We start from the raw sequence: 23,906 nt of genomic DNA on the forward strand, positions 1-23,906 counted from the left end.
GAGGATGAACATGGGGTTTGTATTTTTCAAGCTGAAAGTATGATCCAGACTGAAGCCTGCAGGTCAAATGTCAAGCAGAACTAAACGCATAGGGGATGTTTCTTATGCTTGGGAAAAGCTGATACTCTGTGTTCTCTAAAACAACTGTGAAGCCTGCAAGACTCACAGGAAGTTTAATAAACTGTGCCAGGAAATAAAAAAAAACCAGAAAGAAAAAAAAACACTTTACATCGCATTTTGATTCAACCACAGAGAGCCAATGAAATGTATAAAACAATACTTTATCAGATATTTTTCCTCTCCATACAGTTCTAATGAGATATCATTTACAGACATGCATGTAGGCCTTCATTTATTCTGACTTTTAAATCCAGCCTATGTGTACGTTAATATTCACTTCCGAGGGCTTTGAAAGTCAAACTCGACTGAGACATCCTCCCTGTTATCTATGTACTTGTTCCCCTTTAAGGTTGTGTATCATAAAAATATAGTGCAGTGCAATATACCATTTGGACTGTAATGGTATGTCCCACAGTCTTTGATTTTCCTGTCTGGCAGACTGACTGGGGGCCCCGAGCAGAGGCAGAGGAAGTGTGATAAACCGTCCTTGGGAAACATAGGGGGGCCCACGTCTGACTGCTGTAGCTGGGGTTAGTAACCACACGCAGATATGGGGGGGAGGCCTCACAACTGTTTATTGCAGACAAGTGCTTCTATTTGTGGATATTCCACATAACATGAACGTATGTTTTCACACTCACACATGTTAAACTGTTCTGTAGCCACACTAGCAGTGACTTTTCTCTTTTTTGAGTTTCAGTAAATCCTACCAGCTAAGAGATGAAACACCATAAATATTCAGGGTCCTTAAATGATTTTGAATTCAAACCACTTATCAAGAAGAGTAAGTAGAACATGTGAAATATGACTGAGCATAAACATTTCCACGATCGTATCTCAAGAAGATCAGTCCTGTTGCTCTCCAACAACAGTCACACTTGTTGTTCTCACACAGAAGTCCTGACCATTAATAGACCGTGAGGATAAGTTCAATAATTTATTATTAATATTATTATTATTTATTAATTTACCAAACAGTCAAAAGAACTCAATCAATCTAGCAAGCTTTATTAATAAAGCATCTTCCATACAAAAAAATCAAAGTGCTTTACAGCAAATTAAAAAAAAAACAATGAAATAAAAAATGGTAAAAACAGTGCAAATGGTAAAAACATAGTACAAACAAAAACAATAAGAAAATAAAGTTAGAACTTTTCTGTGAAAAAAACAACAACATCATAGTTATTGACTTGTAAGTTGTTACAGACTAAACTGAACCTGTGAAGAACAAAACACATTATTGTCAAAGGACGCGTCATAAGTCAGTAAGCCTATCAGAAATATCATTCTTTGTTACTTTGACCTCTCCCAGGGCAATTTAAAAGTCAACACATGTTCTATTTTTCACATCAAGTTATTACTTTTGTACTGAAGAAAGAGCATTTCTCCTTTATCGTCATTTGCAAATGTTAAACACGTAATAGCGAATGTCTAAACACAAGTCGTGCAAAGTGTCAGATTCTCAAGATCAGGTTAGCCCTCATTTTTGTCCACAACTGCTTAAAATAGTTGATGCTACAGGGTGTGAAATGATCGCAAGCTTTTTAAATAACTATTGTTAGCTTTTTAGTTTTATATATGTAGCCTTTTTTTGTAACTATAGGCTGAATGTTTTCGATCAATGAAATGATTCCTCTGGATTGAGGAAGTGTGGACTTTAGAAGTCGGCATGTGAAGAGTATCTACTGTGAGACATAAAATCACTCACGTACTGTAGGATAAGAACACTAATACTCTATACAGTGGTCTTTCAGATTCAGTGAAAATATGTAGGATGCAAAGAAGAGGAAAAAAAACCCTCTATTTTCTTTTTCTCATTTATAGCATCATTTCAGGATCTTGGGTGAGTTTTAGTCCTCTGAGCCAAACTAGACATAGTGTGCATGGTTAAGAGACACTTTACATCTCAAGTCGCCACCAGCATTTCTACCAAAGTGCCCTTCAAAAAACAAACACTCAACTCTGAGCTACTTAAAGAGCTTTAAAGCTTCTGGTGGGGAATAAAAAGTTCCTTTATTCACTGAATGATTTTGTTGGTAGATTCTCCAGTGACAAGTGGAGTCCCATGTTTTCATGAGTATGTTAAGTAGCCATTGGTTTTATTTATTCAACAATACATTGCCTTTATTTTCAGAGAACAGTAAAGTATTCATTAATAATCTATGTTGCAATGATAAAAGTGAAACACTGTGCATACATTGCCACATGAGAGCACTACAGTGTGGGAATATTCCCCCACAGAGTTTTTGCATATTGTATGAGAACATGTTCTCAATGTTGTCTCTGTTCGCCTGTGACCAAACTAGGATCATTACATCTTCACAGATACACTGCCCGTACATGAATATGTATCCTATCATGACAGAAGAGCTGTTAAGCTGTGCAACTATGTGAATTCATAGATGTGTAATATGCTGACCACGTGTTGTTTCAAGTCTAAGAAGCAGAAAGAAGAGCATGCAGAGCTACAGAACAAGAAGCTCACAGCGAATAAAGGGCAAAAGCTTTCACGTATTAGTGAACACAAACGAGAATCGGTCACTTGTCTTACTGTACAAAGAAAGCCGTGGTTCCAAATGCAAAATAACAAAGAGGTCATTATTGTGGATCCTAACTTGTAATATTTGGAAAAAAAATGTGAAAGTCTTTCCAGCGAGTTTATCAGGATTTTCACCACACGTCACTAAAAACATATTTTTTTAAATGTTTTCTTCATTAAAACTGTTAAACAGTAACATCCGAGCCCCTTGGTGACTGCATATTTGACTAATGTTCAAAATTAAACACTTGAGTAACAATTCGAAGGAGTTGTACATTGGTAGCGATGACACACACATTTGTTCGGACCTTTTATTTGACAAATACATAAAAAAATAAAATAATAAAAAATGAAAAATTTAATCTACTAAACAAGTGCCGAAAAGATGAATTTCCTCCATGTTTTGATAGAATGTCTCCCACAAGCCAGAACCATCTTCATCTTTATTGTCACTATGTGACACATTCGTTTTAGATCTGCAAAGTAAACACACACAAAGAGTACATTAGCAAAGATGAATCAAAGTCAACAGCATGGATTAAAGTAGCACATGTTTTGGGGGGGGGGAAGAGAAACAACGCTTATATGTCTGAGGAAAGCCGTTCAGTGCAGATATGGCGACCCATTAGATGATGCAATTTTGCACACTTAAGTTCCAGTGAGACATCATGTTGTTATTATGTGCACCTTATGTAAACTATTTCCTGTTCAAATAGAAGGATATTTGTGGAAGGATGAAGGCTTTGAGCCTCTGATATAATGGTAAAATGTTTTAGACATTGATGGTTAGAGAGACAAAAACATTTCTTTGAAAATAAAGCTTTCGAGTCTCACGAGTCTTGGAGCTTCACAGGACTTTCGAGGTTGTGCTGCTCTTTACACTGATTCAGTTTGAACGCCAAACAACCAAACGCGAGCTTGAATGTCATCTTTAGCCTGCTGCAACGCTCATCCTTGACTGAAAGTCTTACACAGAGGGGTGAACTATGCCTTTCTCATAATCTGCATCTTTGTGAATCTGCTTGAACGTCCCTCGTGATGACATTACTTTATAAATAACAGTTACTGACTTTTATGACATCGCAAGTGCTCTTAACTACAGACTTCGGCCTTTGTAGACAGGGGTTCCGAAAACATAATGGTGTTCGCTATTCTGGGAAGCTCAACACGAGATAATTACTCAGCATGTTAGAGAGTGAGCTAAACCCTTGCGTCTATGTGAACTGAAAAGCTCTCATAAATCATCACTCTTTAATACTATATCATTAAACAGGATCTGACATATAAAATCACAAGAAGTATTATCCTCGGGCTCTCTGCATGCTCTGCACTGTCAGGCTGTCTGTCTCCCAACTTGTCAGTCGAGCAGACTTAACATCTGGGGCTCTGTTATTATGACAATCATCAGATTTAACAGGGGAGGGTATTTTAGACAGCATTATATAATATCCAGATTTAAAGCTCCAGTCCAGTCAAAAGAGGCTGGATGTCAATACGCATGTCGTATGTTTACTCTCAGGCAACTTTAAGGAGCAATCGATAAAATTAGGATTATGATATACATTTATCTTTTCATTCGATACGGTATTTAGTCCATACAGGAAGTTGCTCAGGAAGTTCCAACAGTTCACGCAAATCCCTAACCATTCTGCATGATGTTGTAATTCTGTCCCTCTAACTTAACATTTCTGCTCATCTTTAACAGATTCTGCATTAAAATGCTGAATCTGAAGATTGATGGGACATTTTGGGTATCGGAAGTGTTTGTGTCTGGGTATAATTGTTCACTTGTCTGTAGCTGTTTTCACATATGCAATCCTGAATATCCTGATTTGGCTGTTCACACCTCAGAGCAGAAGACTCTGCCTGTTGGTCAGGAGGGAGTGCGGGCGTTCTCCTGAGGCAAACGTTAAGGTAAACTTTCAAGAGAATAGGTGGACGAAGCAACAGGAGTCCCTTTTACGACGCTATCTTGAGAATATTTGCCTTTATATCAGCGCTACGTGGAGAGCGGAGAAGAACGTAGAAACAGTTTCATTACTCCAACAGAGATCGTACCGGTCGCATGTATGCATGCATGCTGTTCTGTGCGCCCAACCGCAGGAAATAAATGTCACCACCTCCTCCCACTCGCTGGAGGTGAACTTTCCTGATTATATCCAGCTGTATTCTCATGTTAGCTTACTCAGACTTTCTGGAAAGAAAAAAAAAATATACCGTAAATTCCGGACTATAAGCCGCTACTTTTTTCTCACACTTCGAGCACTGCGGCTTCTACTCCGGTGCGGCTAATGCATGGATTTTTTATGGGGGACAATGAGCTTCTGCCGCAAAAACATTTGACTTCGTCACGTCGGATCTTAATATCAGTCATTTTGCGCTTCATGCACGCACCCTCATGATGGAAAACACACGGAGAAATACATATGATGCAGCTTTCAAGTTAAAGGCGATCGACCTGGCTGTCAAAGAAGCTAACAGAGCTGCTGCACGTTAAGATGACACTGACAGCGACAACAGAGACTGAGGAAGTGAGTAATGAAGTCATTCTGAGGCAGTGAATGGATGGACTTTTTCTTGTGAAATGTATTACGGTAATCTTTTTCATCAGCCGTGTTACAGACACCGTCGGCTAGGCTTCGTATTGTAACGGTTCATGTTGTAAAGTCAGTAGTTGATAATGTGTTCATAATTCCGATTATGTGGAGAGTCAGTGAATGCACCAGCGAGAACGTGTTGAGTGGCTGTATGAGGGAACGCTGGGGGAGAGAGTTGGATTGTTACGGCAAGTTATGTGTTGCTCTCTGCTGTAAACGGCGTGGTCACGGCCGACAGTGATCGGGTTATTAAGTTATTATTTGAACGCTCTCGTCGTCCTTTAACGTCCGTATGGACGCTACAGTATTTGCGGATGTTACCGGTAGCCTACGTCTGTGTAAATAGCTCTTGTTATAGCGTGGACACCTGCGGCTTATAATCAAGTGCGGCTTATATATGTACAAATACATTTATTTACTTATTTTTAGCCGCTGCGGCTTATATCCAGGTGCGCTCAATAGTACGGAATTTACGGTATATTGATCTGGTAGGCGAAACTCTAGATAAAGTCAGGGTGAAAAATGTTTTGTAACACGTACACCTAATCCCATAAAACTTTAGGGTTCTTCAGGAGGAGAATCAACACGTTTGTGTGTGTGTGTGTGTGTGTGTGTGTGTGTGTGTCTGTGTGTCTGTGTGTCTGTGTGTGTGTCTAAGTCATCCAATATAAATAGTATCAGATATAATAGATTTATGCTGAGAACAGCAATTAGACCAGACAACCCTCCAGACTGTGCCTCTCAAATGTCAGACAGACACTCCAACTATATCAGCGTGTGTCATCGAACAGTGAACATTCGGGTAGTGACTCACCATGAATACTCAAACACACACTGAGAAAAAAGAGACAAACATGACCACAAAGAAGAATTGTCCTAAGTGCTGAAAGGTATCAATAGCTTGTTTATTCTTGCACAGTTGTTAAGAATGAACAATTGTTCCGCACATCACTGTAATGTTCTGATCAAACGAGCTCTCTTCAACATGCTGACAATATTAATGTGACACAGACATGGTGGAGGTCATTGTCCAGAGTGTGCGTGGGGCCATCTGAGTACAGTCCTTGCCATTGTCTGTGTGCTGACATGAAATGAACTCCAGCCGTTTCTGTAAGCTGAACACATGGTTTCTCACTCACATTAGGCCAAACAAGCAAAAAATCCATCCATTAAAACAACAATCAAGTCAGCTCAGATAACCATGTTGTTGAAGTGTCAACACAAGGGAAGGGGGGGGGGGGGGGGGGGGGGGGGGGGGGGGTGAAGGAAATCGTGAAAGAACTCAAATAATATTCTGCAGTCTGCATTTCCCTCACTTACCCTCTTCTTTTTCTACCTCCTATGTATCTCTATCCTCGTTTGCTCTTTCGCTCTCTCTCTCCTCATTGTGCTGCCTCATTCCCCCCCCACACACACACCCCACACACACACACACACCAACCATTTTTTTCTGTCAGTATGTGTCTCTCCCTGTATGAGCAGACAGGCAGAGACAGGGAGACTGTTGTTGTGCTTGCAGTCTGACACTATCAGCTCATAAATCCCTGTCAACAGCTTGCATGTCTCCTCTCCTCTCTTTTTCTTCGTTCTCTTCCCTTCTTCCATTCCGCCCTACTCCTCTCCCTCCACTGGCAGAGGGAAGAGAAACCCAATGACCTGCCGGTAGGGCTTTGAGTGACACATCCATCCAGACAGACAGACAGACAGAAAGACAGACAGGCAGGCAGGCAGGCAGGCAGGCAGGCAGGCAGGCAGACAGACAGACAGACAGACAGACAGACAGACAGACAGACAGACAGACAGACAGACAGACAGACAGACAGACAGACAGACAGACAGACAGACAGACAGACAGACAGACAGACAGACAGACAGACAGACAAATGGATAGAACACAGTTAAAAAAATGCACAAGCTGTTTCAATGATTTCTCCTCCCTCTCTGCCTTCCTGGTTTTCTGTCCCTCAGGCAATGTTTGTCGGCAGACAGTCGTCGTCACTGACAAGCTCTTCCTGTGGTTGGGGGTTAACACCTGGGTAATGAGGCCATTCTGCACAACAACCCCCCCCCCCCCCCAAAAAAAAAAAAAAAAGAAAAAAATAATGAAAAAAACAAAAACAAAACCCTAACTTACGGTAAGTAAGGATATATAGACACACAATCAGGTCATGCAGGGCTAGAACACACAGTCATGTGTTCACACACAAGCAAACAGATCTTGCAGCAACACAGACAGGCGTGCACAGAGACAGACACACATTAGCACATGCACTTGTTTGGCTCAGTCTGCAAAAACAAGCAGTGAGCCTAGCCAGAACATGTCAGCCAGAACTCAATACTGAGACAGACTGCAGTGTTAAAGGCACGATGCAGTGAGCTGAAGTGAGGGGGAACCAACCTCGTCTTCTTCTATTTCTCCACCATCGCTAATAGTTTAAAACCTAGGAACAAATGCTACTTCAAGGAACTAAGGTACAAACTCACTACATTGGACAGTTTGCACTATTTCTGAAAGGTATTGACTGCAGTGTAATTTTATGCTGTGGGAAAGTGTTAGAGCTACTGCAGTGAGGTTAGAGCTGACGTGGAAATGATGAGCCTCGAAAATTGGGATTAATGAAACCATTTGCTTTATGCCAGCATGCCACAGTCTCGCTCCAAACTTATCAAGTATGGCAGCTTGGTTATTTTTTCCAGTGCTTCAGAACATGAATATCTGGGTATCCTTCAAGTGTCACTTTTGCATGTGTAAGGCTTTCCAATGGCCAAAAAAAGATCCAGATACATTTTCCAGAAAAAAAGTTCTGACTGTTTAAGTACCTGAACCGGTAGCGTTAATGTACTTAACTTGTAAATTGCACCCTATGATGTCACACGTTTTTACATAAGCAGCTACTGATCCGCGTCACATGGCTTTAGCACTATATTAAAACAATAAGCCAGAGTGTTGACTCCCAAAGAAGAGAGGGGTCACAAGATTACTTCCAAAAAAATGGTGTTTAAAAAAAATTGCATATTTTATCCATTATTGTGAAAATATTTATTAAAAGTAGTTCAAGAGATTGCTTTTTTCTACTTCTAGCATATATTACAATAAATTACACATAATATAACAGTGTTTGGGATGTGGCGTGTTCTTCTCATGCCATTGTTTAGATTGGACTAATAATAGCTGCAATGTAAAGGCACAATAGGGACAATGTAGAAGGACAATGTTGAGGGACAATATACCACTGTTATATTGTAGGTTTCAGGTTGATACATTTGGGAAGCCCTGAGCTAGAGGACAGCTTCTGAAATTAACAACATAGTGGTACTTAACTTAGACAACTTGATTTTGGGTGAAATGATAGTCCTGGTAGTCTTTGGCTTGTTTGCCATTTAACTATTTGCTCGAAAATAAGCCACTAGCAAAAAGGGCTCTTTTTACATACAATATAGTGGGACACTGTCATTGTCAAATGTATGCATTGACAAAATCAGTTCATTCTCCACACTTGGGAGCTGTTCACACTAATGTCAGTGTCTCCGAGAAAAAAAAAAAGAAAACACCTAAATTGCGAGAAAGTGTCATGTATGAAAGTGATATCAGTCTTGTCATTTTATTCTCCCGAGAACATTTCAAGATACGCTCTTTCCCATAGCTCAGACTGTCGAGCTAGGACAACTCAAAAAAATCATTTCGAGGCTGTAAGATTGACAGTTTATCCAACAAACTGACACCAACAAGGCATTTTCATGCGGCACTTGTTCTGTACAATGCAGTGTTGTTCAAATTGAATTTGTCACGACAGACTTGCATTTTTCCGCTCCACTGCCTCCAAATAGTGTGTGCATATCAAAGCTTCAAGAATGTTCCTTGACCGAAGCACTACTGTGCAAGTGATTCACTCAAGAATCATCTTATTGTGTTATCTCTGGACAATACGGCGCAGCCAGCATCTCATGTGTCATTGGGACAACAGGGAAGCCTGCGGTGAATCATCAGCCTGCCAGAGCAGCAAAAAAAAAAAAAAAGAGCAAAGCCTTTGAGCACTTGGAGGTTAGCAGATGTAATGATATCCAAAGGAAATCAACGCAGCGTTTTTGCAATAAATGTTATTAACTTTGACCAACAAATCACTATGTATAATATATGTGCTTCTGGGTTCACACATGTGGCAATGACTCCCTCAGCGTGTCTGTATGCATCTGTGTGTGTGTGTGTGTGTGTGTGTGTGTGTGTGTGTGTGTGTGTGTGTGTGTGTGTGTGTGTGTGTGTGTGTGTGTGTGTGTGTGTGTGTGTGTGTGTGTGTGTGTGTGTGTGTGTGTGTGTGTGTGTGTGTGTGTGTGTGTGTGTGTGTGTGTGTGTGTGGTCTGCACGTCTTTGTGTGCAAAGGAAATGGCTGACGGTGAAAAATGTGACCAATTCTAATTTTAATTGCCAATGAAAAGGGGGCCTCAATATTTATGGGTTCTGTCTGGACTAACAGAGGAGAAGGGTTTAGGCATGAAAGCGTATGCCTTATCACAATTAAAAAGTGCTTTAACATGACTGCAACCCTTTGAAGTTAGATTAGCAGTAATATTCGACAGATCGGCCCTGGCTTCCAACAATGGGAGCTGAATGGGAGGAAAAGAAATTATTTAACAGAGCCAAAGGTAATATTTCCCTTCCGTTGCCTTTTAAAAAAAAAAAAAAACTTGAATTAGCCTTGTGCTTTAAAAAAGAAAAAAAAAAATACAATTTCATGTGTGGAACCATTAACTTTGTCTTTCTTTTCAACATGAAATTACTTCAAATGTAGATGAAAAATATGCTTGGAGTCCAACCTAGGGACTTGATTGAAGGAACCAAAGAAGAAAAGAGAAAAACTAATTTGACAGCACAGTTTGAGATTCGTTTTAAAGCATTTTGAACCAGCAGTGAGTTCCAGTCACACCGAAGGAACAGCTGCTGCAGAATGATAATCAACATGTTAGTCCCTGAGTCTTGACTGCAAGGATCAGAAACAATCCAGTAACGGTCTGTACCAGTCAACTGTAGTGAAAGAATCAGATCCACATTCGCACAAACAAACAGCTGTGGACTTGCAAATGATCAGATTCCTCTCTTTAAAAACAAAGTGCCATCCAGGCTGTCCTTACATGAGGACACACAAACCCATGGGAAGACACAGGGCTGCAACTGAGAGCTGTGTAATTAGAGAGAAAGAGAGAGCGCAAGGAGACAGAAAGACAGAGAGAGCTTAACCCCAGGCACAGAAACAGGAAGAGAGGGAGGGAGAGGGGGGGAGAGAGAGAGGTGACAAGGTTGAGATAAAAAAAAAAAAATCCTTCCATTTTAACCTGAAAGAGAACAAGGAGGGCAAAACAGTAAACAGCAAGCAGCTGCTGAGGATTTACATGCTGTAAATTATTCATGTAATCAGCTGTAGGAGCACAGAGACAGAGAGAGGTGAAGAAACAGACAAAGAGAGGGAAAAACAGCTGCAAACCAAAAAAAAGAATAAGAGAAAACAGATAGATGAGCAAAGACAGTCTTTGTACTGACATATTATACTGTGGAAGACAAAGAGAGAAGGGAACACTTACCCTGACAATCCTGTCTAGACCAGGTGAACTTCCCTTCTGACTCTGTCTGACACATCTGAAAGAAAAAGAAACTTTGTTTACATGCATACCTTCTTCAGTTACATGTACAGTTTCAGATTTCCGTCAGGATAATAAAGAGTGACTCTACTCTTGAACTGGATGACTTAATGTGCCAGGACTTTGTTAGTCATTTTAAAGGGTTTATGCATGTGTCTGTTTGGAATTATCCACAGATTGTATCTGACAAATGTAAAAGTCACAGTTTTCTGTTCTGATACCGAAAAATTACTTTGCAAAATAGTTTCTCTGCAATATTTAAGGTACTATTAAAAAACATGGAACAAGAAATGATATAATATATATATATATATATATATATATATATATATATATAGAGAGAGAGAGAGAGAGAGAGAGAGAGATTTGTTTTTTAATGTATTCATTTTTTCACACTTTGATTCTTCAGTTGGTGTTAAAGTTGTCCACAGGGGGCACCAAAGTTGACACAAAATTTTCTCACCGAAGTGTTAACCAGCAGGAGGAAGAAGGACCCCTGATAACAGGAATACATTCTCCCAGTAACTTGCAGTAGCCTGCGTCACCCAAGTATCCAAGATTATCTATGACAGGGATGGTGTTGCGTGTGTGTTTACAGACAGATGACACGCAAACTCAGCAGTTACAGCAGTCAGTTCCCCAAGGTGTTAAACATGTCATGCTCTGCTACTGTACTGCTCTGTTGTTGTTTCTCATTGTCACAAAAAACATTTTTGTGGATTCCCTACACCTTATTTTAGGGATTCTCAATGCCACTTGCTGCAACAAATACAAACAGTAATGTCACTTATTGTCAGACATGTGTTCTTTCCTCTGTAGTGTAGGTGTGAGAGCGTGCATGAGAAGGCTAAGTGACAGCATTGACCTTAAAAACTCCACCTGTCATTTCCACCATTTAGGTTTCAAATGAGGATGTTGCACACTTTTACCACAATACACAATGTTAGCTATACACTTCCTGATAGAAGTGTTAATGTGCAGCAGCCTCAAGTTTTAACTTCTACCAAACTACCTCGAGCAATGCAAATAAAAAAAAATAAAAAACGCATAAGTCCTGTCTCACTTTCTTTAATAAGCGTACTGGAGCTTCATATGTTGATTACAAACATCCCTGCAGGCAGTATTCTGAATATTAACACAGAAGCTGTAGTCATACAGAGCAACACGCAACAGCAAACATGTTACATAAGTAAGAGCAATTACATAAAACTAGAGCTTACCATGTTCGGGTAATGTGAATTTATGTATTTAAATTTTTTTTAGATTCATTCAATGCAGGGCAAGAAAAGGAAGGCCTGTACTCAATTTTCCTACCATCAAGGATTCATCTCATTGTCAATTACAATAAAGTTATTTGTCTCATATTATCCAATGAATGATAAATGATTTGATGAATGTATAGTCAAAAATAGCTATAAAAGAGAGAGAGAGAGAGAGATTGGAAATCATCAAGTACAAGTGATTTTCAGAAAGTTATACTAATCATGGTGAGAAGTGAAATGTATTCAAGTCTAAGGGTCTCCCATATATGATGTGAGGTTGAGCTTTTGTAAGGTGGGCGTTTCTATATCTGTGTTGAATGAATGAGGAGGACATTATCAAACAGACTTGTGGATCATCTTAGATTTATTTAGCCATGGTCAAATAACATAATAACATAACAGACAATAGCTCAGACATGCCTGATGACCAGAACCTTGCAGTTACTGGCATGCTGCTCAGAATCTTACATGCTAGTGGACCAGGACTCCGCAGTCACTGTCCACTGGTGGATCTCGCAATAGTTGACATGCTGGACCAGGACTCTGCAATCACTGGCCAAAGTATTCTTCTCCACAGTGTGGAGACAGCCCACAAATACCTGACTCTGTATAAGGCATGAAGAGCTCATCTCCTTGGCTCAAATGTCAAACATCTACAGTACATTAAGCTAAATCTCTCAGACAACAACAGACACTTGGCGCTGGGTGAAATATAACTCTGCTGCTACTGTAATAAGATCTCTTACACGTGTATGTATTACATCTTCACAAACCTAAAATAATTACTCTCACATGGTTGACACAATTAAAAGATGAATGAATCCATGAAAATACATACTATCAGTTTTACACAAACAAAGCTGCTGGCATTGTCCTGTAGCTGGCTACTTACTTCTATTCTAGGAGCACATGTCACCGCTTTAAATTTGTCACTTACTTGTTGAAGTTAAATTAATATAGGGCTATTCTATCTTCAGGTACGAATAATGCAACCAAATCTGTTTTGCTGACATCTCTGACAAAAATCACAATTACCTTTCTAAGAAGTTATGTGTATAACATGCAGACAGGACTCCTTTCTCCAGTATTGTCTGGTAATTTAGTGGCGCACTGTCCCTTAAATTATGTCGCCACTTGACTTGCCCTGCTGTTTTTCTGTCACCCTCCACTGGCCTATAAACCCTGTTATACAGAACACATCAGAAATACCACAAAGAAATAACGGCCTCGCTGCACTCATTGCACTCTGTCTCTGCTCAGTTCTACTTTTTGACGCCCAGGAGCTTTTTGAGAAGATGCTGATCTACAAATTCCCATGGGTTTGGTGGAGTGGACCGGAGCCAGTGGAAATTGCAAACAAACACTGGAGCTGCTGTGTCTTGATGTGAGCACAAAAACAACCTCAAAGGCCCTCGTTCTCACACGTCACGTCTCTGTGTGCGATTGTGCATGTGTTTTGGGTGTAGGGGAGGGAAAAGTGAGACGTAGAAGTGGGAGAAAGTGAGAAAGAGATGGTGTGCATTTGTGTCTGATTGCAAGGCCTGAGGCATCGCGAAGGCATTACAGCATGAGATTTATGACAGTATTCACAGTCACACTGGCAATTAAACAAAGATTTCAGCTCCTGTCAAAAGTTCATATCGGGTCTTATTGTGGCGAGAGAGAGTGGGAGGGAGAGAGAGTGTGTGAAAATTGATGGAGGGTATAGACAAAGGTGAGACTAAATGGGGAGAATCAAAGGTGTAATGCAGAGAAAATTAACCAAAACTATTTTCACATTTGGAGAAGGAAACCTCACGAGAGCGGACATGATTAAAGATTCAAAGAGCAAGAAACAGTCACCAGCTCCCCCCCACCCATGACGTCGCTCCACCCCAGAGTTTTAGCAGACAAGCCCACACCACATTATGGGTCCCTGGGTTTTTCATAATAGCTGGGTGTGTTCTGATCCTGCACTAAAGTCATCACCATTTAAATCCAATTCCTAATTAGTGGTGGGAACCAGAATGAAAAAGGGAACAAGCACATTGGTTGAGAAACAATTAAAAACATTGGGAGATGGGGGGGGGGGCGGAGTAATGGTGGCAAAATAAGGCGACACCACATGTACTCATGACACTGCAGATTTCCAATAATCACTTTGGATTTCTGTCAAATTAAATCTGTCTTTAATGTAATGAATGTCATTTTATGAGTTAATGAAAATGTTGATCTGAATCACTGCAACTTTGACTTGACTTTTCAGCTGACAGATATATGTGGTGAGAGCAACTTTGAAGTTTAAAAAAATCAACGCGTTGACAGCATGACATATAAGACAATAATTACATGGCTGCATGATATGTTTAGTGCATTCCGCGTTACTTGCGTTACTCCCTTTTCTGTTCAGATTACATTTTGTTCTGGTAATTCACAACATATTCTTTCAGCAAGGACAGAGAAACATGCTCTCTCACCTGTGCCCGTGGCAGATGTTGGGAATCTGACGGATGGCTTAGTGGAGGTGGCAGTGATGATTCACAGGATAGAGTGTTAATTAATGGTATATAGTCTCACAGGAATGAGACATCTTTCAGTTGAAGGAATTTTTCAAAAAAATGGAGGGTTCAACTCCAATGTGGAAGTGTAGCTATAGAAACAGCCCTTTTTAATTGAAGAAGTTCTTGCAGATTCAATGTATTTACAACAATGTTTACATTCAAATATCTAAATTAATCAAGAGTTGACCCAGCCAATTTTATTTTATTTTTTTGTCGAGTCAGAGAAATCCATAATTTCATAATTGTAATTGGACATGTCATGTTGCGGCAATCCGGCATGATGAGCCGCCATGTTAGACATAAAATGTTTATCGTTGCCCTGGAAACATCAGATGTTACAACAGCTGCATAAGGAAGCGGAAGCTGCTACTAAAAGCTGCTGTACTGTTGCTGTATGTGCCTCAGTGATAAAAAGGTCATGCAAATTACACTTGGATGCATCGTCGGTAATTGGTCTTTCTCAGATCTGTTTCGCCTGTGTGTGTTAACTACAGACGCCACAGAGTTTGTTCTCACCGGAGGGGAGTAGCAGAGAGAACTCCCATGATTCTCCTTCAGCCTCGACATCATTTTGATATTGTTTTGATTGAAAGCCCCCTGACGGCGGATTTTACATTCTGTGTGTTTAAAATTGACACATGAACTTATACAAACTTATTTATACTTCATGAGTGATGCATTCTGTTATAGTAAAAAAAAAAAAAAGCCAGTCAGGAAAATATATATTATTCTTTAGAACACCTCTGTTTCTGAATTTTGAGCCGGCTCTGCTTTTTTGAACCATAACCTAACTTTGTCTTTGAAAGTTTTTCATTAGCCGTTCAACTTTTGTAAACTGTGATTGAAAATATTATTTCCAACTAGCTAGGAAGGGTAAGTCTAAAGAAGGTTACAAGCTATCTTCTCAAGTAGTATCAATGACTTTGAGATCATATGACTGCTGTTTGTTGCAAGTTGCAAATGTTGTATGCACTTGCAGTGGATGAATGTCCTGGGCTGTATAGTTTCTTATTCCACGTGTGCAAAAGTTGCAATGGCCAGATGCAGAAAGCCATGGATACTGTAAATTTCACATGACATATAATCATAACATCTGAGCTTGTGAAAGTATAAGTTAAAAGACTCTAAGATGTGGCACAGTGATCCTGCAATCCATCATCAGTCAGTCTGGGAGAGGGAGCTGTTTGTCTGTGTTGATTTATCTCGGCTGCTCGCATGCTTTTAGTGTTTAAATGAGTGCAAAGCAACAGGATGAGTTTTTTTTCCGAACAGACCACTGTTTGTCTAAAAGTAAAATCCTCCCCATTGCTTGAAAAATAAACATTCTCATGTGTAGTTTCCCCACTTTAAAGTGATTCTTACTGTCAACACAGTTTTTTCTCACTGTTATGTTAGAAGTCAAATATGCTGACTCGCAAGTCATCCATGATGTCAACACACTGGAATGCCCCTACATCTCTCGAGGGGCGGCGGGGCAAATTCATGTTTGATTGACAGGTGGCGAGTCAGGCCGCTGAGCATTGAACAAGTGCAGAAAGAAAAGAGAGAGATGGAGGTTATGAGTGATTGACTGCACCTACTGAGCAATTAGAGTGAGATTAATTGGTTGGTTGTCACTTCATTGGACTGTTATTAGTCTGGCTGCTCCACTCTGCAAACCATTTAAATGTGAGCTAATTGACGTAATTGTTCTGACGAAGGCAGAACTCCTGTGGTATCACAGAACACACCGTGCTTTTCCTCTGTGGTTTAACAATGAACTAAATGGTAATTGACAAAATGTTGCAATTCAGAGAGGAGACAAGATGAAAGACGGCAGGAGAGAAGAAAATCCGATTAAAAAGAGAGGAAGAAGCAGTGTGTGTGTGTGTGTGTGTGTGTGTGTGTGTGTGTGTGTGTGTGTGTGTGTGTGTGTGTGTGTGTGTGTGTGTGTGTGTGTGTGTGTGTGTGTGTGTGTGTGTGTGTGTGTGTGTGTGTGTGTGTGTGTGTGTGTGTGTGTGTGTGTGTGTGTGTGTGTGTGTGTTTTCAAACAGCATGGAGTTGAGGTCATGGAAACTTAAGTGCCTGTGTGTTTTGGCCTGTGGATTAGCCAGGACATGCCTCCACCCTGGCTGGAATGCTTCTTTATCACACACACACACACACACACACACACACACACACACACACACACACACACACACACACACAAGCAGTGTTCGAAATGTGTACCTTTACAAACCAGTTAAATATATATTCATTGATAAATCCTTCCAAAGCACTAATTCATATCACATCATTATTCTTGTGGCTCCGCCTCATTGTGTATTTATGATCTCACTGACTCATACACTTTAAATGTTGATACAGCCTTTAATATTTCATTGTCCGGTAAATATTTGATTGATTTTTCATAATTGATGCCATACTTACTGCATTATATAAAAATTAATATATATATTTGTAAATCTCTCTTTATGATGTGAGTGTATTTTTAACATGTGTGATGAAACATTTACCCCAGCTGTCCAACATGCATGAGAGATCAGTAGAATCCAGTTTCTGAGTAAGCTGTCATGGAGATCAGATACCACCACATGCATATTGTGTAGTGTACAATATAATTGTTTTTAGCAAAATTAGATATCATATTAACCCATTTAAAACACAGCAATTTCTCAAAATATTTCCAAAAGGATCCATCTGACCGATAAGCGGAAGAGCAGTCGATGTATTTACTAACATCTAGAGCTGATTTTTGACTATTCTCACCTTTAAATGAAGTTGTTAATGTTTTTACAACCAGATTTATTTTGGATCTTCAGAAATCCAGAGGAGTTCTAAAGCATTTTATTTTAAAAACATGCTTAAATAGTATCAAATGGAACACTACTACTGACAGTGTTTTTTTTTTTGTTTTTTTTTACACAAAGAAGTACAAATTCATAATAGCTGCAGCCATGTACACATGAGGGACAATTCTGTTTTATAATCTGTTATTGAGACACAATGTTTCTCACACACATGGGCCCAAACAACACACACGCACAAAAAGCACCTTTGGAGATGCATCAATGGAGAGTTGTCAGACACAATGCTACACAGGAAGAGCAATGCCACTTTTTGGGGGGTTCAGTGCCTTGCTCAAGGGCTCCTCGTCAGTACTCAGGAAATGACCTGGCACCAACCCAAATTGAACCGGTTCCCCTCTGTGTTTTTGTTTTTTTTCAACCCAAGTCCCTACAAACTGATCTACTTTCTTTTCAGCCATTTTTCATGAACACCAGAAATACAAAGTTACATACAGTACATGCCCTTGACCTTGACATGCACTTGAAGATGAAAACTGTGGTTAAACAAAATTTTGAGAACTCTCTGGCCAACAGACCGACTGTCATAATGAACCTTTGAGCTGCTTGATGCTGCCAAAAACCATTAGGATAACCACTCTATTCAGTTTTGCATTTAGCCTTCATGCTACATATTTGCATAAGATAAAGTTATGTTTGGAATAATTAAACAAAGAGCAAATTGCACAAAAGAAATACAAATGCTCGTGACTTAAATTATGGAAAATATGACTTCAAGATAAGTGTGAAATGCCTATTATTGCATTAATAAAACTGTTTTCCATTACTGACTGTACAACACGCCTTCATCATGTCCAGTATTTGAAGTTAATGCATTCTGGGCAATATTTATTCTTTAATTATCAGGTATTATTTTAGCATGTGAACTGTGCATGTGCATGTTTTGAATAAATCCAAACAGTGAAAACCAGTTTGTAAAGAAGTCTTAGTGAACACGCTGTGTTGAATATTGCATGTCCTAAAAAGATAAAAATCCACCCTTCCTCCTTGAAAACAGTACAGTAGGTTACAGTTGGGTATGTCTTGCCCTCAGTGAACAGGAAGCGTCTTATTTCTCCTGAGTAGCGCCTGTCCCAGTGAGGGAAGTGGCTAACCACATGAAGCTCCAGTGATCCAGTCTGTTTACACAGGGTAATTTGCACAGGTGAGAGAGGATGGGCTGCTTGGATGAACACAGCAGAGCCTTGTTTGGAGCCCAACCACTGGGGGATGGAGGTCCCTTGGAAAAGTCATGAATTCATTTCATTCATCAATCCCAGACTAAGATTTGTTCAGGCTTAAAGTCACATATGTAAAGCAAATATTCTTAAACAGTTTTATATATAGGTTTAAATAGAGTTGTTTCAAAGTGGGAGCATTACATCAGCCAAGGACAGCACTTAAACAGTCTGGAATCTGTCTTTAATTGTAACTGACCAACATGCATAAATTATTCCCATGAATTACAGTACGCACATTCAGCAAGAAAAAAATGATCTTGAAACTTCAGGTCGAAGTGACAAATAAAAACAGCCCAGACTACCTGTAAATTGTAAGGTTTATCTGAGGAGTTTTCATTGTTAGCAACTTCATACTTGTCTTGTACTTGTAAAGCATGTTGAAGCATGTATCTACCATAGTTTGGTGTTCTCATAGTTGTCTTCTGATAAATGTAAGGATAAATTATTCCATAGTCTCTTGTATTAGTTGAAAAACGTATTAGCGTTAAGATAAATATAGGGCTGTATTTCTACGCTTACTAAAAGTATAGCCACACTAATATGATGCTTTTCTGAATATTAAACTTCCCAACAGTACATATTTTGTCATTTAAATAAATATAAACATAATAAGCTGAAGACTATTAATTCAAAACCACACCTAAACGCTTAGTAAACAAAACTACACTCTGACTCACACAACTACATAATGTGGTGAAGAGCTGATTTTTAGTCTTGCATTCACCTAAATCAGCCCCAAACAGGTCTTGGCGTTCTGTGCGTGCTGTATAGTTCCGGCATTTGGAACTTTTGACCCAGTAGTCGAACAGCATAATTGTGCCAATAAAAGTCGGGAAGAAAGAAAAGGAGAAAGTAAGAAGGTATCATTCTATGTTTACTTCAGGAATGGACCTCTTATAAACACAGTTAATACCACCGGCACCTTTTTACAGTCAGAGAAATAAGAGCAGCTGCTCAGTGGTTAGTGCTGTCCCTTCAAAGTAAAATGTTCCTGGATTTCGTTCTGACCAGGGTCAGCTGTGAATTTTTTGGGAGTTAGCTTGTTTTTTTTTGTCTTCAAATGTTTGAGTAGCTTTTGACCAGGTGTTCCAGTTTCCATCCAGTTCAAAGGCAGATCAGGTGAATTGGACTGGAAAGGGACTTCCCCAGAGCATGCAAGGCTGGGCTCCAAATATATATACTGTATATTTTTCCACTGAATAAATCATAGTCACAGTTGAGGGGAATTATATGGTAATGCAATGTTTTTAAAAGGAGCTATTTCAATCTGGTGCAAAATAAAGTGCATTCTGTGCACAAGTGGTCAAGTGGGTTCATTAGATCTGTTGTGTAGACTGGATTTGTAATGCTGTCATGGACAGGACGCTTGTGGGAGAGAAAACATACACAAGTGTCAGTCTTTCTGACACATTGGCTAGCAATGATACAGGAAAACCACACAGAGACACAGCTTTGTAAAAACATCCCTTCTAACAAACAAAGTCAAATTGGTACATTTACTCCATTGGGTCTCTAGTGAAAACATGGGGACCGCAACCATTAATATAAAACCAATATAAAATGATCAGCAAATGGCAGGCAAGCTCTAACCAAACACCAACCTTAGGATAAACACATCAACCATTATTTGAATATAATTATCTTCCATAGTTTTAGAGAGATGTACACATGTTAATGGGAAAAACCCATGGTGATTGTAAAATGTATATTTGATCTTTTCCAAGAAAATGTTTGTTGTTATACTCTTGGTGGGGTAAGACTAAGTTCAATTTTTCACATCTTGTTCATACAACTACAAAATATTCTAAACTTGCTAAAAGCATGGGAGGAGTTTTACAGTCCCCCAAGTCAGTGGAAAAGCAACCTTGATGAACATATTTTAATAATATAACAATGTTTATTTCTTCTATGGGCCCTTTTCTTTATTTGAAGGTTGATTTCCATCTGTCCTTTCAATCTTTTCATTATCACTCTTTTATTCTGCATCTGGGACCTCCATCCTTTCATTCACTCTCTTAATTTCCACTATCTGAGTTTGCTGAGGCCTGTTATCTTATTTGTTCTGTTAATCTTTCACTTCATTTCCCTCTAACTTTCTATCCCTTTCCAAGGTTACCCCACTTCCTTTTATTCTCTTCATAACAACCCCCATCCACCCATCCTTACTTCCTTCCTTCCTTCCTTGCTCCCGTGGATTTGCCTCTGTTATGAGGTTATTTAGTCTTGTTTACAACCCTCCCTCGCTCTCTTCTCCTCCAATCTTTCATTCATACATCATCATCACTGAGCATCCATCACTGATACAGCCTTTCCTCCATCTTTATCATCTGTCTTTTAGTAGCTGTTGTTTATGTCTGGCTACCATGCTGTTTACTGACCGTCCTTGATTTCTTTATAGTATCCTCCTTCAACTCTTCTGCCCGGCCTATTTATTATAACTTCTTTCATCCTTTTCCATCCATCCATCCATCCATCAGTTGAGAGCAGACTTTTTGAAGCTTGCTACCTATAAAAATCAGCACTTCATCTTTCTTTTCATCCCTCCATTCAGCTCGCTCACCTTTGCTGTAAGTTAGGTCTTGCTTGCTGCTAAGTCTTTCATCGTCCTCCCATTCCTCTCCATCCATCTCTCTCTCTCTCTCTCTCTCTCTCTCTCTCTCTCTCTCTCTTCCTCTCTTCTCTCTCTGTAAAGTTATTTGAAGTTATTTGAGGTTTGTTTGTCCAACACTTCTCATCTAACACTCCCTCATTTCTTACCGGTTCACTTCTGTGTATATTCCCTCTCCCTCTATCCGTGTCTCAACCCTATGGGGTAAAAAAAAAAAAAAAAAAAAAGTTGTTTCATTTGCAGCTTGTTTTTTCTAAGATCACATACGGACAAACGTTGTGGTCGATGCCTATAGCTCGCCTCAGATGAAAGGATGCGGGGGGGAAAAAATCACAAATATCTGACCACAACAAACTGAGCCAGACAGTCAACACCAACCCACATAATGAGACTGTGTGTGTGTGTAGGTGTGTGTGTGTGTGTGTGTATATATGTGTGTGTGTGTAGGGAGAGTATGAAGCGTAAAGTTTGAGGGGAGACAGAGTCCAACGCACTGAAGAATCTTGTCAAACGTCCATCTCACACTTCAGAATTAATTGTTTCATTCTGCTTGATTTATGCGGCAATCCCCGGTCAAATTCAGCTCGCACCCGGTTCCTCTGACTGACCGGCTGCCCTCTTGTTTCTTTTCAAAGTGTAGAATTTCTAGACCTTGAGCAAAAATAGCGGAACGGATGAAAGAGAGAGAGGCAGAGAGAGGAGAAGAAACACAGCTGAGGTAATAACCTGATTTCGCCTCAGTTGGTTTTGATTTAAGGAAGGAAGAGTGTGTCAGAGAAAACAGCAGGCGCTCTCCTGTCTCGATTTCGTGCCAGATTTTTTGAAGAGAGAAGCGAGTGAGGGATGGAGGCAGAGAATAAAAAGGAGAAACAGACTGAACAAAGAGAGGTAGAGACAGTGAATCACACCCCATGCCAATAAAAAAGAAGTGAACTGACACAAAGAGACACAGATACCATTGAGAAAATGAGATTTCTGTAGAGAGAGACAGGAGAAGGGAGATGGAGAGTGGGAGGGTATTACCAAGCAATGCATTTTTTATAGCAATGCGAACAGGCGTACCAGAAGCTCAAACAGAGATAAACCTTCCCTCCATAATTTAAAGCCCCATTTTTTTATAATAATGTAGCAACAGTGTGTTCATGTTTTCTGCCAGGATGATTCTTAATCAATCAGCAAACATGACACCAGAGTGCAAGGCAGAGGCCCTGAAAAATAGACAGGCAGGGACAGAGAGGTTTATGGGTAAACACAGCTCTGCACGCCAATCACACCACACACACACACACACACACACACACACACACACACACACACACACACAAACACACACACACACACAAACACACACACACACACACACACACACACACACACACACAGCTAGTTGATTACCCCAGGTGTCTGTATTCACACATGAGGAGCGTTTGAATTTTAAACTCCTCCAAAAACATGTGTCAGCCTTCGCCCATCTGTCTGTCACCCCACAACGCCCTGACAAAAGCACGAGCGCAATTAATGTAAAGCTGTGCCGATGTGCCAATTTAGCCCCAATTTCCTGCTTACAGCATCAGACCTTCCTTTCAAATGTGTATTTTTTTAGCATAATATATGAGGCGTGCCATTTTCCTTGCCAAAAAAACCCATCTCCATATCAATGAGAATGGCCCAATTTGCAGAATTTTGCAGCATATCCCAATTTAGTGCTTAAATATTACAAATTTAGCAGTCTTATTCAAACAACATCTCCACAAGAAAAATGGCTTCTCAAATCAATATGGCGACCCATTTTGAGGCTCATATTCTTAAGATTAAGTTTTATTTTGGCTCGTTTTCAGAGAAATCTGAAAAACTCATAGTATGTCCCATTCCAAAACAGGCATCGTTTCCTTGTATTGGAAATGAAATAAGTCATGTTGGGGATTTGAACAAATGTTCTTTTGTTTTGTTATTATAGTTTTAGATGCATCTTTTGGTGGTAGTATGCTGATGAATGTATTCAAAGGATATGTAAAATAATGGAAGCCATAAGTGACACAGTACCTTTGCTCAGCTCTGTTCAACCCTATAATGAATACACTGTCATTCAACAACACCACAGCACATCTAAAAAAGGGGAGGGGTCAACTTTTTTTGCCTTAAAATCCCAGCCTTTGATTTATTTCTACATGAATTATGATGCAATGTTTATCAAGTGTTTTCGCAATAGTTGGGTTTGTTTAATGTAAAGGCGGTCCCTCATTGTTTAATCTCTGTGCAGTTATGTTTTGTATGATGATAATAATATAGTCATGGTGCAGAAAGACTCGAATAAAATGATGTACACAACTTGTCCCAGTGGGCTGCTGATCATTGCATGTTGTGATGCTGGACTATGTCACAAAGAAAACTACAGGATTCGAGAGAAAAAATCAAAACAACGATTAAATAAATAAACTGGGCTCCATGAGTTGTTGGGGAGTCAAGAATACATACTTCAAATTAAGAATTTTCCAGAGTGGTATCTATTTGATTTCAGTGCATAGTAGGAAATTATTTTT

The 23,906-nt window shown here is 39.7% G+C and overlaps 1 protein-coding gene across 1 annotated transcript in view; it reads right to left on the reverse strand.

Annotated features, from left to right (window-relative positions):
* Window positions 1-1,570: 1,570 nt before the first annotated feature.
* Window positions 1,571-23,906, reverse strand: part of LOC306824715 (uncharacterized protein) — a 105,556-nt gene continuing 83,220 nt past the window's right edge. The window contains exons 6-7 of the mRNA XM_079344986.1: window positions 10,831-10,885; window positions 1,571-3,135 (exon numbers count right to left, since the gene is read on the reverse strand). Coding sequence (XP_079201112.1) covers window positions 10,845-10,885 — 41 coding nt within the window. The 3' untranslated portion in view covers window positions 1,571-3,135; window positions 10,831-10,844. The remainder of the gene's footprint in view (window positions 3,136-10,830; window positions 10,886-23,906) is intronic.

Source organism: Symphodus melops, assembly GCF_947650265.1.
Source record: "Symphodus melops genome assembly, chromosome: 5".
In the NCBI taxonomy this organism is placed as follows: Eukaryota; Metazoa; Chordata; class Actinopteri; order Labriformes; family Labridae; genus Symphodus; species Symphodus melops.